The sequence below is a fragment of the Colobus angolensis genome, unplaced genomic scaffold, assembly GCF_000951035.1.
Source record: "Colobus angolensis palliatus isolate OR3802 unplaced genomic scaffold, Cang.pa_1.0 Scaffold58, whole genome shotgun sequence".
NCBI classification, from domain to species: Eukaryota; Metazoa; Chordata; class Mammalia; order Primates; family Cercopithecidae; genus Colobus; species Colobus angolensis.
In genome coordinates, this window is record NW_012119376.1 from 8,882,373 (window position 1) to 8,896,323 (window position 13,951).

General features: G+C 37.8%; 1 protein-coding gene across 10 annotated transcripts in view; it reads left to right on the plus strand.

Moving 5' to 3' along the window:
• The window catches only part of MAP7 (microtubule-associated protein 7), a 208,449-nt gene that overhangs the window by 153,710 nt on the left and 40,788 nt on the right, over positions 1-13,951 (plus strand). For 7 of the 10 annotated variants that reach the window (XM_011962091.1, XM_011962098.1, XM_011962090.1 and 4 more), the window contains 3 exons: positions 7,591-7,754; positions 8,578-8,695; positions 13,342-13,452. In XM_011962091.1, the coding sequence (XP_011817481.1) occupies positions 7,591-7,754; positions 8,578-8,695; positions 13,342-13,452 (393 nt within the window). The remainder of the gene's footprint in view (positions 1-7,590; positions 7,755-8,577; positions 8,696-13,341; positions 13,453-13,951) is intronic. The other 3 variants (XM_011962095.1, XM_011962093.1, XM_011962096.1) reach the window with 2 other exon arrangements.

Genomic DNA, 13,951 nt, shown 5'->3' on the forward strand with positions numbered 1-13,951 from the left:
GTAAGACTCTGTCTCAAAAAAAAAAAAAAGAAAAGAAAAACCTTTTATAGGAGGGGCAGGGCTGGTGGTATAGAGGTAGGGGTTGGTTTGATGGAAGTACCGTTCATTCCATGATTATCGTTAACAATTTGAAAGGTGTGGTAAACTTTTCCATTCTATTAATGATTACATTTTCATTCCTGTTTCTTGACTATTAAATAAAACTAATTAGTATTTCCTGCAAAAATGCTCTAAGACCTATAAAATGTTTTTACTTTTCCATCTTTAGATGTTGTTTTTTTATTTTACAACTTCCTTCTAAAATTGATGAGCGTAGGTTAAGCCATTAGATTCCTTTTTAAAAAGAATTATTATTCAGCACATATATTCAGTCAGCATATAATATGAAAATGACTTTTATTTGAATATAAATAATCACAACAGTTATTGGGATAAAGCATAAAGCTTAAAATTTTAACACTCAAAATCAAAACAAAACAAAATTGGACCAGGCACAGTGGCTCATGCCTATAATCCCAGCACTTTGGGAGGCTAAGGCAGGAGGATCGCTTGAGCCCAGGAGTTTGAGACCAGCCTGGACAACACAGCAAGACTCTGTCTCTACAAGGAATAAAAGAAAACGAGCCAGACATGGTAGCGCATGCCTGTAGTCCCAGCTACTCAGGAGCTGAGGCTGCAGGATCACTTGAGACTGGGAGGTCAAGGCTGCAGTGAGCCATTACTATGCCATTGTACTTTAGCCTGAGTTACAGAGCAAGACCTTGTCCCACAAAAAAAGAAAAAGAAAAGGAATCTAATTGTAATCCCACACATGTCCTCAAAGGTAAAAACAAAAATATCAAGTCATGGGAATTAATTGGAAGAGATCTTGGAGATCATTTTGTATACTCTTTCTAATGTAGAAGTAGGAGAATTTGGCTAATTTTCCTAAGATCACACACAATTAGTAGCAAACTCAAGACCCAAACTCAGATGTTCTCATCACTTTTCATTTTCTGACTCTTCATTATATTACTGGCTATTCTGGTAGCCAGTGTGACCCATAATCCTTCTATATCTTAGTATGAAACTGAGAGCAGGTCTGTATGTTTCGGAGGTTAAGTGATAATATCGCTCTAGTCTCTGAATGTCACCTTTTCTTTTCTCTCATACAGCAGTGAAATAGGTGCTCCCCTGATACAAAAGTAAGCCTCTTCAGAGGGACCGGGCTGGACTCTAGATTGTTGAATGTGATGACAGGGGCATGTGGAGTGTTACGCACAACCCATGAGTGCACTGAGTTCAGTTCTACCTGAGTTTCTTCCTGTTAGTTGCATGCACTATGTATTAGTCCGTTTTCCCACTGCTGGTAAAGACATACCTGATCCTGGGAAGAAAAAGAAGTTTAATTGGACTTAAAGTTCCACATGACTGGGGAGGCCTCAGAATCATGGCAGGAGTTGAAAGGCACTTCTTACATGGTGGCAGCAAGAGAAAATGAGGAAGAAGCAAAAGTGGAAACGCCTGATAAAACCTTCAGATTTCGTGAGACTTATTCACTACCATGAAAACAATATGGGGGAAACTACTCCCACAATTCAAATTATGTCCCACAGGGTCCCTCCCACAACACATGGGAATTATGGGAGTACAATTCAAGATGAGATTTGGGTGGGAACACAGAGCCAAACCATATCACTATGTGGCAGTAGGACAGGAATTATTGATTATCATAAAGGCTATCATTATCTGCATTTATTGAATCCCTGCGATGTACATGGCACTATGCTAAGTGCTTTATATGTTACTCTGAGCCACAAAACAGCCCTGTCAGGAAGTTGGTGCCATAGTAACTTGAGGGAACAAGGCCACCGAAATCATTATTTGTTCAGTCGCACATAGCTTGTAAGTGGCAAGACTGGGGTGGGCCCAAGCTCCTATGAAGCCAGAAACTGTCCTCTATCCACCACACTACCTGTTTTTCATTTTTAATTCCTTTTCATACAGAATCACTATGTATTTCTACATGGAGTCTAGTCTACATGGACTCTAGATTGATTTCTCCTTTGTATGGTACTGATATATTGTTACAGTGTCATTAAAATATCTTGGTGTCAGCAGCTCAGGGATGAGACTGACTCATTAGTGTCCAGTATCTCAGGGGCTACAGTGGGTTTTCATTTCATTTTATAATGTGATCCCATAGGCCAGGGATAAATTGTGACTTCAGAAGAGTAAAGGTTAATGGTAATCACAGTTCAGTTTTTGGACATACTGTTCTTTTACAGAGCTGCCTCTTTATGAAATTAAGTGATTGTTAATGATTTTAATACTGAATGAGTTGTATTCATCTACTAGGGATGCCACAACAAAATACCATAGACTGAGTAGCTTAAACAACAGACATTCATTTTCTCACAGCTCTGGAGGCTGGGCACTCCAAGATCAAATTGAGCTTCTGGTGAGGGCTCTCTTCCTGGCTTACAATGGACCACTTTATCCTCACATGGTATTTCCTCTGAATCTGTTAGGTTAGGGTGCCATCTTTATGACCTCGTTTAACCCTGATTACCTCCTAAAGGTCCTGTTTTCAAATGCATTCACCTTGGGGGTTAGGGCTTCAGCATATGAACTTGCCGGGAGAGGTGGGGGGGGAACAATTCAGTCAATAACAGTTGCTGAGGATGTTCTCATGTATTCAAAATTATCATTTCTTGATGAGAAAATACATAACCTCAACATTATCCATAGGGAGTATTTTAACCCATTCTAAAAGTCTTAACCCCAATAGACTTGATTTTACACCTTCTAGCTTATTTTTTAAACTTTGTTTTTTTGCCTTTAAAAAAAGAACTTTTTGTGGAAGGGCCAGGTATTAAAGTATTAAATCTCTTAGAATAAATTAACTTTTTATTTTTATTAAAATATTGAAATACTTTGTTATCCTTCCATTTAGAATGTTACATGACCTATATTTAGCAATAACCCTGCGCTCACCAGTATGCTCTCCAATAGGCAAGTGTTGTTTAATTTGCCTGTTTGCTGTGTGACTGTTTAAAGAAAGCACTGCATTAGGATCTGCACTTCCTAGTAGAAAATAGTACTGGAATTCAATAAAAGTTGGATAGACAAAGAAATATTCTTCCTTTAAAAGATTATTTGGGGTAAAACTAATTATTGTTGCAATAATGTCTAGCCCTGTTGTGATTTATAGCACAACCTTAAGAACTACCTTTAATTTTCTAAACTGAAATTACAATGATGATGATGACAAAAACAACAATAATAGCTAATATTTACTGAATGTTTATTACATGCAGGAAAGTATTCTAACCATATTAAGTGTAATTATTTTGTTAATCCTTATAGTGAATTTATGAGAAAGATCCTCTTTTTACCCACATCTTCACCTGGCAAAACTGAGGAATAGGGAGGTTAAGCAATTTACCAAAGACCCAAACAGTTACGGGTGAATGAATCAGGAAGTAGTTCCCAATGAATTATAAAATAATTATTACGACCCTTGGATATGTTCAAGTTCTGAAAGGCACCATGGAGAGCACACACAAAAAGATTCTAGCCAAAGCAATTAGACAAGAGAAAGAAATAAAGACCATCCAAATTGGAAAGGAGGAAGTAAAATTGTCCCTGTTTGCAGACAACATGGTCCTATACATAAAAACCCCTAAAAGCTTCACCAAAAATCTCTAAGTATGGATAAATTAAATCAGTAAAATTGCAAGGTACAAAATTAACATTAAAAAATCAGTAGTGTTTCTATAACCCAGTGACAAACCAGTAGAAAAAGAAATCTAGAAAGCAGTCCCATTTACAATAGGTACAAAAAAAAAATAAAATACTTAGGAATAAATGTAACCAAGGAAGTAAAAGTTTGCTACAAGGAAAACTGAAAACACTGGTGAAAAAAATTGAAAAGATCACAAAAAAAGTGGAAGACATCTCATGTTCATGAATTGGAACAATTAATATTGTGAAAATGACCATATTCAAAGTGATCTATAGATTCAGTGCAATTCCTACCAAAATATCAGTGACATTCTGCACAAAAACAGGAAAAAAAAAATCTTTATATGGAACCACAGAAGACCCCAAATAGTCAAAGCAATCCTGAGCAAAAAGAACAAAGCTGGAGGCATCATACGACCCGACTTCAAGATATTAAGCTTTGATTACACAACTATAGTAACCAAAACAGCATGGTACTGCCATAAAAACAGACACACAGACCAATGGAACAGAATAGAGAACTCGGAAATAAATGCGTGTCTTTACAGCCAACTGATTTTCAACAGAGGCACCAAGAACATTCAGTGGGGAAAGGATAGTCTCTTCAATAAATGTTGCTGGGAAAACTGGATAATCCATATGCAGAAAAATGATACTAGACCCCCTATCTCTCACCATATACAAAAATCAACTCAAAATGGATTAAAGACTACAATGTAACCTGAAACTATGAAACTACTAGAAGAAAGCACTGGGGAAATGCTTCAGGACATTGGTTTGAACGAAGAGTTTTGGGGTAAGACCTCAAAAGCAAAGACAACAAAAGCGAAAACAGACAAATAGGATTACATGAAGCCAAAAACCTTCTGCACAGCAAAGGAAACACAGAAGAGACAGTGTATAGAGTGGGAGAAAATATATGCAAACTGTTCGACAAAGCATTAACAACCAGAATATGTAAGGAACTCAATAGCAAAAAAAGAAAGAAAGAAAGAAATCCAAATTAAAAATGGGCAAATGATCTGAATAGCATTTCTCAAAAGAAGACATAGAAGTAACCAACAGTCATCTGCAAAAATGATCAACATTACTAATTATCAGGGAAATGCAAATCAAAATCACAATGAGACATAGCACCCCAGTTAGAATGGCTATTATCAAAAAGACAAAAAAACAACAGATACTGATGAAGATGCAGAGAAAGGGGAACACCAGTACACTGCTGTAGGAATATAAATTAGGGTAGCTGCTATGGAAGACAGTATGGAAGTTGCTCAGAAAATTAAAAATAGAACTACAGTATGACCCAGCAATCCCACTACTGGGTATATAACCTAAAGAAAGGATATCAGAATATCTGACAGACTATTTACCATAGCCAAGATATAGAAGTAACCTAAGTGTCCATCAGTGGATGAATGGATAAAGAAAATGTGATATATACACGTATATATATATACACACACACACACACACAATGGAATATTATTCAACCGTAAAAAAGAATGAAACACTGTCATCTACAACAACATGGATAAAACTGCAGGTCCCTGTGTTAGAAGTAAGACAGGCACGGAAAGACAGATATTGCATGTTCTCACTCATATGTGGGAACTAAAGAAAGGTGATCTCATGGAGATAGTGAGTCGAGTGGTGCTTGGCAGGGCCTGGGAACAGAAGGGTGAGGGGTTAAAGAGAGGTTCATTAATGGGTACAAAATACAGCTAGATCAAAGGAATAAATTCTAGTATTCAATAGCACAATAGGATGACTGTTAACAATAATTTATTATATATATGACATATGTATAAGAGAAGATTTGAAATGTTCCCAACACAAAGAAGTAATAAATGTCTGAGGTGATGGGTATCCTAGATACCCTGATTTGATTACTGCATACTGTATGCATGTATCAAAATATCATATGTACCCTGTAAGTAGTACAGTTATTGTACATCAATAAAAAGCGTAAAAAATAAAATTAAACCTATCAATAGGTAACTGGTTATAAAAAATAGTGTGCATAGACAGTGAAATACCATACAGCTACTAAAAAGCTTTAAAAAGAGGCTCACAAAAAATCAGTCACCTGCAGGTGGAAAAGTTTTCTTTAAAAAAAAATTCGTTTCTGCACGGGAACAGTGGCTCACGCTCTGTAATTCCAGCACTTTGGGAGGCCGAGGTGGGTGGATCATGAGGTCAGGAGATCGAGACCATCCTGGCTAACACGGTGAAACCCCATCTCTATTAAAAATACCAAAAATTAGCCGGGTGTGGTGGCACGCACCTGTAGTCCCAGCCACTCAGGAGGCTGAGGCAGGAGAATCACTTGAACATGGGAGGCAAAGGTTGCAGTGAGCCGAGATGGTGCCACTGCACTCCAGCCTGGGAAACAGAGCAAGACTCTGTCTCAAAAAAACAAAAACACACAAACAAAAAAATTACCTTTGCTACAGAGAAATCGGAACATAAGAAATGCTAGGCCAGGTGTTGTGGCTCAGGCCTGTAACCCAGCACTCAGGAGGCTGAGACAGAGGCATCTCTTGAAGTCAGGAGTTCGAGACCAGCCTGGTCAATGTAGTGAGACCCCAGCTCTACAAAAAAGAAAAAAAAAAATGCTGAATGTGGTAGCATGCACCTGTAGTATCTGTTAGGAGGCTGAGGCAGGAGGATTGCTTGAGCTCAGGAGTTTGAGGTTGCAGTGAGCTGTGATGACACCACTGCACTCTAGCCTAGGTGACAAACTGGGACCCTGGCTCTAAAATAAATAGATAGATACATAGATAGAAAAAGAGAAATAGTAAAGTTTGTGGTAGATGTCGCAAGATTAGCAGTGAGCTCTGGAAGAGATGACACTTCTGCGGAAGACCTTAGAGTACAGGAATTCTCCAAATGCCATCCATGGGTCACTTGTCTCAACTACCTGTGAGATTTATCCAAAATCAAATGACTGGACCTCATCCTAGAATTAGCACCTCTAAATAGTGCTGGGATTACAGGCATAAGCCACTGCACCTGGCCGGTTTTTCCTTTTAAAAAGTAACATTTTAATTTCTATGCCATGTAGTGTCCTCAAGATTTACACTCTAAATGTTGTTTGAATTTTTTCCTTTTGCCTACAGTATTAATAACTCATAGATATTTTTAGTTATTACCACTGAATGAAGCAGCATATTGAAATAGCTTTGAGGGGGCATATCTTTTCCTGAAATGAGGAAAGAACCTGTATTATATAAAGAAGAAAAAATGCATCCTATTGTTGAACGATAGTTTTGGATTGTATTTTTCATCCAGCTTTTGATACGGTTAAGTCTTATCTAATAAATTGTGAGCTCCTCAGACACAAGGCCACCTGCTTTTTCAGTCCTTCCCATCCCTGAGCTGACTCAATGTGATAGACCTGTAAGGCACTTCAGACATCTTTTATCAACTATTTTCTCCCAAATCCTTATAATACTCAGAATCAGTGCCATGTTGGAAAAAATGTAGTCATAGACTGGAGGATATCACATTGTTTTTTAATAAAAAAGAGAGACAGATGGTACTATTTATTTTCAGGATTGAGACTAGAGCGTGTGGTTAATGCCTTATTCTACATACAAACTAGAGGGCTGCTTGCGTTCCCAAAGAGTGGAATTCAGTACATCTTCAACCTCATTGTTAACATATTAAATTATGCTAAAAATTAACAGTAATACATTTTTCTTGGAAACTTGAGGGAAACAAAGGCCATGCTTGGTTAATACAAAACCAAAGAACCCATATTTGTTCATTGTAGACCACTTAATACAGCCCTAACTATTCAAGTTTTCAACCTGCCTATATTTGATTTCCCTCTTTTTCTTTTTTTAACCCTCCCCAAAGCTGCAAGAGAAATAGTGTGGTTAGAAAGAGAAGAGCGAGCGAGGCAGCACTACGAGAAGCACCTGGAAGAGCGGAAGAAGAAGTTGGAGGAGCAGAGGCAGAAGGAGGAGCGAAGGAGGGCTGCAGTGGAGGAGAAGCGGAGGCAGAGACTTGAGGAGGACAAAGTGAGCCACCCCGGGAAGAATATGAGGGGCTTCTCTAGTTCAGACAGGCAGCAAACTTTCTGTGAAACTTTATAATCAGGTGCAGGGTGCAAAGCAAAATGGTTTCAGAGTGATCAGCTTTACAGATGGCTACAGTTTCTAGGGAGTTCGGGGTATGAGAGGTGGCAACTGGGCTGATGATTAGTATTGCCACAGAAGCTTTAAAAGCCCATTTCTCTGGTCCAAACCTATAACTTATTGAAGTGCAATTCATCTGTACTGGATATTAAGACCACTCCAAGTAATTGAGTTTCTGTAGTCTTTACCATCTGCAAACATTTACACATAGATTATCTCATTTAACCCTTACTCAATCCTTTAGCGTGCATTATATGTCAGTTTGTACAAAAATAGAAATTTAGACTCAGAGTGGGTAAGTTACACAAGGTCATACAACTCAATATGTCATGGGGTCAGGGTTACCCATGTTCTCAGATTCTGAACTGTTTTTTAAATATGGTATCATATGTGTTAAGCATCAGTTGAAGCTAATGTGTGTTACCATGCTTATGTGTGTTCATGAAAGCATTACACCCTAGTAGTAGTAAGGGTTGTTTATTGAATGCCTCTTGTTCACCAAAGGCTTTATGAACTGGGACGTAAAGACTTCAGTGACCCTCTGAGATTGAAACTAGTCTCACCTTAAGGTCTAGAAGTTCAGCTAGAGATCAAGAATAGTAGGGTGGGAATTGAAGTAGTACTCCTCACTCCATTCTGCCTTAAACTGAAGAAGCTTCAACCAACCAGCTGGAATCTAATCCTCAGCTCTTCTATTCCATTTAAGGAACGCCATGAAGCTGTTGTACGGCGCACAATGGAAAGGAGCCAGAAGCCAAAACAGAAGCATAACCGCTGGTCGTGGGGAGGCTCTCTCCATGGGAGCCCTAGCATCCACAGTGCAGGTAAACAGTGACCACTTTCACAATTAGTCTCTATTTTCCTGAAAGTAACAGTGTGTTTCCTTCTTCCTTCTAAATCTATGTTTGCTAAACAAAATTCCTGCTGAAATAATTAAACAACAATTAAATGAATCTTTCACTATTTGAGGATAAGAGGGTGATGGAGATAAGAAGTAAGGGTCTCTTTCCCTTAACACGGGCTAATTTTCTCATGTTACAAAATTCCTTAAAGGAAGAAATCTATACAGTGTTTCTAAATAAACTTGCTAGCTTCAACACTACATTATTTTAGTCCTCCATTTGCATTAGGGTTTCAGGATTATGGAATAAGTTAACTAGTTTTATCTTTTTCTCTGGAAGGATTATAGTTATATTGACTGACCAGAATCAATACTATGAGCTTACGTATTCTGACCCTAAAGTATATGCAACACTAATGCTCTGTAAGAAAATGTATAGGTTTATTGAGCTAGAAATCGTAAATGGCTAAGCTATGTCCTCCTTTCTGAATGGACATAAAATCATATTGAAATTTGGATTTACTGAAAGGCTTTATTTTTGTACTGTAAATTCAATACCCCTGGAATTTTGCATAGTGTGTCGGTTTTTCTTTTCTTTTTTTTTTTTTTTTGTCATTTGTGTGAATCTGATAATCTTTTTTTTTTTTTTTTTTTTACTTTGAAAAATCATTGTTTTACATTCTGTCCCCAGGTGGTTTTGTTGAATCATCATTCTCCTCTCTCGATTTAGCAGGCCTGGACCACCACTTCATAACTTTTGGTGGTACTAGAAAAACTGGTACAGACATCCCTGTGATTGCCAATTGCCTGACCTGTAGCTAGCACCTCGGACCTAGGGCTGATGCATCAATAGCTGAAGCATCACCACCTTAGTCATCACGCATGCTTAATACCCTAGCGCATAGATGTAGATCTGGGATTGGCACAGTGTTTCTTAAGTGTGATAATATGACTCAGGTGACTTAAAGGTGTTGAAATAAAGTAATTACATGTGGAATGTTTGCTTTCCCTTTAAACAGTCATTTTAGTTTTCTATTTATATTTTTTATTTCTTTTTTCAATATCAGTATTAAACCTTTAAAAAATGTTTTTTAGCTAAAAAAATTGCCTGGGATCAAAGTACATCCGGTTTAGCTTTTTTCTTCCCTCAATCATTACTGCTGTTGCCAATTTTAGTTTTAAGCTAAATCACTGTGGACCTCTTTTTGTTTGCTTATTCTCTTCTCTTTCATTGTTAACATTCTATAGATCTTTTATAACTGCTTTATTAAAAAAAAAAAATCTAGGATCAGGTGCAGTACCTCATGCCTATAATCCTAGTGCTTTGGGAGGCCGAAGCAGGAGGATCCCTTGAGGCCAGGAGTTCAAGACCAGCCTGGGCAACATAGTGAGACCTCGTCTCTACAAAAAATTCTTGTAAAAATTTAGACAGGCATGGTGGCATGTACCTGTAATCCCACCTACTTAGGAGGCTGAGACAGGAGGATCACTTGAGGCCAGGAATTTGAGGATACAGTGAGCTAAGAGTATGCCATTGCACTCCAGACTAGGAGACAGAGTGAGAACCTGACTCAAAAATGTAATTTAAAAAATTAAAAATTTGTTTAAGTCTAAAGAATATCACCACAACTTACTTTCTTATGACAGTGAACCGAATATGAAAGCACTTCTGTTTTCTTGGTTCTTCCTAACCCATCAGTAGTTGATGGGACACATATTAAATCTGTTATACAGATCATTTACGTATGAGATTTTGTTGATGGGATAGTTTTATATATACCTTTCATACAGTAAAGCTGGCAGGGTATATATTTTTATAATCATATTTTTGTTTTACTTGACTTCCTGCTTTACATGTATATGGCAGATATATACTGTTAGATCATCAGACATTTTTGAGAGGATGTTAAGCTGCTTAGCTTAATTTTTTGCCTCCACACTCAAAATTTAATATATGTCGTTTATTTCTGCCACTCAGAACAAGAGAAACCAGTGTTGCATTTGCAAGCTGTTGGGTAAAATTCATTTTAATACGGGTTGTGAATTATAATAAATTGTTCCTATACTGGAATAGAGAAGTTTGCCTGAAAATAAATGGGATTTGCCAAGTTCTCAAAGACCAGAAAGTGATCTGCTATGATCTTGAGAACAGCAACCAGGTCTTACTCATTTTGAATACCCTTTACTTCACAACAATACCTGATGTATTATGGGTACTCTATCATGATTTCCTGACCAACAAACACATCATAGAAACTGTCTACATTAAAATTCCTGTCTTGGCCAGCTGCTGGCCATCGACTAGCACTGGACTGTAAAACTTGATACGATCAGCTGGGTGCAGTGGCTCACACCTGTAATCCCAGCACTTTGGGAGGCTGAGGTGCGCAGATTACCTGAGGTCGGGAGTTCGAGACCAGCCTGGTCAACATGGTGAAACTGTATCTCTACTAAAAATACAAAAATTAGCCGGGCATGGTGGCACACGCCTGTAATCTCAACTACTCAAGAGGCTGAGGCAGGAGAATTGCTTGAGCCTGGGAGACAGTGGTTGCAGTGAGCCAAGATTGTGCCACTACACTCCAGCCTGGCCGACAGAGTGAGACTCTGTCTCAAAAACAAAACAAAAGCTTGGTACATTCAAAACTTATTCTTTTGTGCATTCATTTTTTTCGGTGAGAAAAAGAAATTAATAAAAACTGTCTCATATATTAAGTAATGAACAAATTCATGGTGTGCCTCCATAAATTTAGCAATTTATGGCAGATTTAGATGCTTTACTACTCAATAGTACTTTTTAGGATGGGAGGATCCACTGTAGCTCATTTTTTCCACTTACTCTGAAGCAGAATTAAATGTTTTTAATAACCTGTTGAGAATCTGCCTGAGGATAGGCCTGCATGCGGACACCATTTTCCCCCAACTAAAGCTTAACATATAAAGCAGTAACAGAAAACATACTGCTATAAAATCACCTGGAAATGACTTTCATATTCCTCTCCCTACCCGGTACCTCACATGTCATCACTAGGATGTTCCTTTTGATGTTTGACCCTAACTCCTTTATGTTTGGATTGCCCTAAGAGTCTATCAGCTAAGTGTAAATGTGAGGCACAGAAGTGCTTTTTTTTTTTTAATATAATTGTTTCAACCATTAAAATGAATCTCAACTGAAGATAGAAATGTCTGATGTTAATCAAAGACTTGCTTATTACCAATGCACTATAAATAGTGGTCAAAACTGCATGGAGAAAAGTTGCAGCAATTTTTTTTTTACTGCCAAGGTTAGTTAGACCAATGGGTACTGAGTTTTGGAAGCGTCTCCCACAAGGAATATTTTTGTTTTAGTTTTAGAAGCAGGTAACAACAGAAAAATAAAATAAAATACAGCAAAAACCCCTTTCTCTTTGGCTACTATAGATCAGAACATCCACCTGCCTCCTGGATAAGTAAGGAATAAGACTTTTTAGGCTTTCATTACATGCAGTGTTATTTGAGGAACACGATTTATCCTAATGAGCATGATTATAACCTGGGTCCACTATGCCAACAGCATGCTGCTAATTCTTGCTTTTTATATGCTTATTTCCCTTCTGATTTGAACTTAAGAATTCTAAAATTATGCCGGGCACAATGACTCATGCCTGTAATCCCAACACTTTGGGAAGTCAAGGTGGAAGGATCTCTTGAGCCCAGGAATTTGAGACCAGCCTGGGCAACATAATGAGACCCCATCTCTACAAAAATACTAAAAAATTAGCTGGGCATAGTGATGCCTGCCTAGAGTCTTAGCTACTTGGAGGCTGAGGTGGGAGGATCACTTGAGCCCAGGAGATCAAGGCTGCAGTGAGCTATGATTGTGCCAGCCTGGCCAACAGAGCAATACCCTGTCTCCCCGCCAAAAAAAAAAAAAAAGAAATTTTAAAATTACTTGACTACAGGATAAACAATACTACTGTTCATGAATGTGTGTGCTAATTCTACATTTGTAGCCACACTAACTCATAGCCACAGAGGTGTGGTTCTTAGTAGACTTTTAATAAAGAAACGTTTCTTAAAAATCCTTTCCACACTTAGAATGTTTATTTTTCTTTTTCTTTTTAAACAACAACAACCCTTCTTCTACAATGAACTTTAATGCCCTGGGTAAAATGACTCTGTGAGCAAAGTTACCAGCAATTACACAGAACCTGGTGTTCTTTTTATCCCCGATTTTGCGTTCTGTGTTACCAGCATGTTACCACCCCATTGTTCCTTCTTTTGGAGATTTCAAAGGCATTTGCTTTTATGGTCCTCTTTTGCTTCATAGTGTGCCTCCACTATTTTAGAAGCCCTTCACTGGCCTTCCTTTTGTCTTCATCCGCTTGTATCCTTGACCGCTTGTATCCTTGAATTTCCATGGCTGACAAGCTGGTGAAATAAATATTTATTTTATCCTTTAAGAGAAATGAATTTTATTTCTAATCCTTTAAGTTACCTTTAAAATGTCCACTTAGAAACTGTGTTATTATGACAGATCTAGAAATAGAGTGGAAAGCATCCAATCCTAGTTTTTCCTTCTATCAGTGAAGTAGGAAATTGCAATCCTGCATGTTGGCTGTCAATTAGCATTATCTCCGTTTGTTTTAGATCCAGACAGGCGGTCAGTTTCCACCATGAATCTTTCGAAACATGTTGATCCCGTCATTAGCAAGCGGCTCTCCTCCTCATCTGCAACTTTACTAAATTCTCCAGATAGAGGTACAGTCCAAAGGAAAACAAAAAAGTGTGTTATTTACTTAATGCCTTTTTTTCTGGATGTTTACAGATAAAAATAAACATCTGAAGTTGCTTTCCCTACGTTTCTTAAATAGGAAGAAAAAAACTTCAGAGTAAAAAAGCAATAAACGGCTGAGCAGCATTTTCCTTGCGACAAGAACATTTCTCATTTTAGAACTTGGCTGAGTGATTGCATTTAGCAGTGACGAAAGCGGTGCTTCTCTCAACTTTTTAGTAAATGAGTTTACAGCTCCAGAAATCACCCACTTATCCAGCAAAATGCAAATAATCTTTGTTATGAACATTTCTTTTACTTCAATCATACTGTCTTTGGGTTTTCATCTGTACTTTGGGAATTCCAGGCTCTGACTTTCTTTAAAAACTTTTTAAATGATTCATGTTGGTAGATTTTATTTTGCCAATTTACTTCTCATTTAACCAAATTATTTCTTACTGCATTTCTTAATGTGTGCTGTTGGTT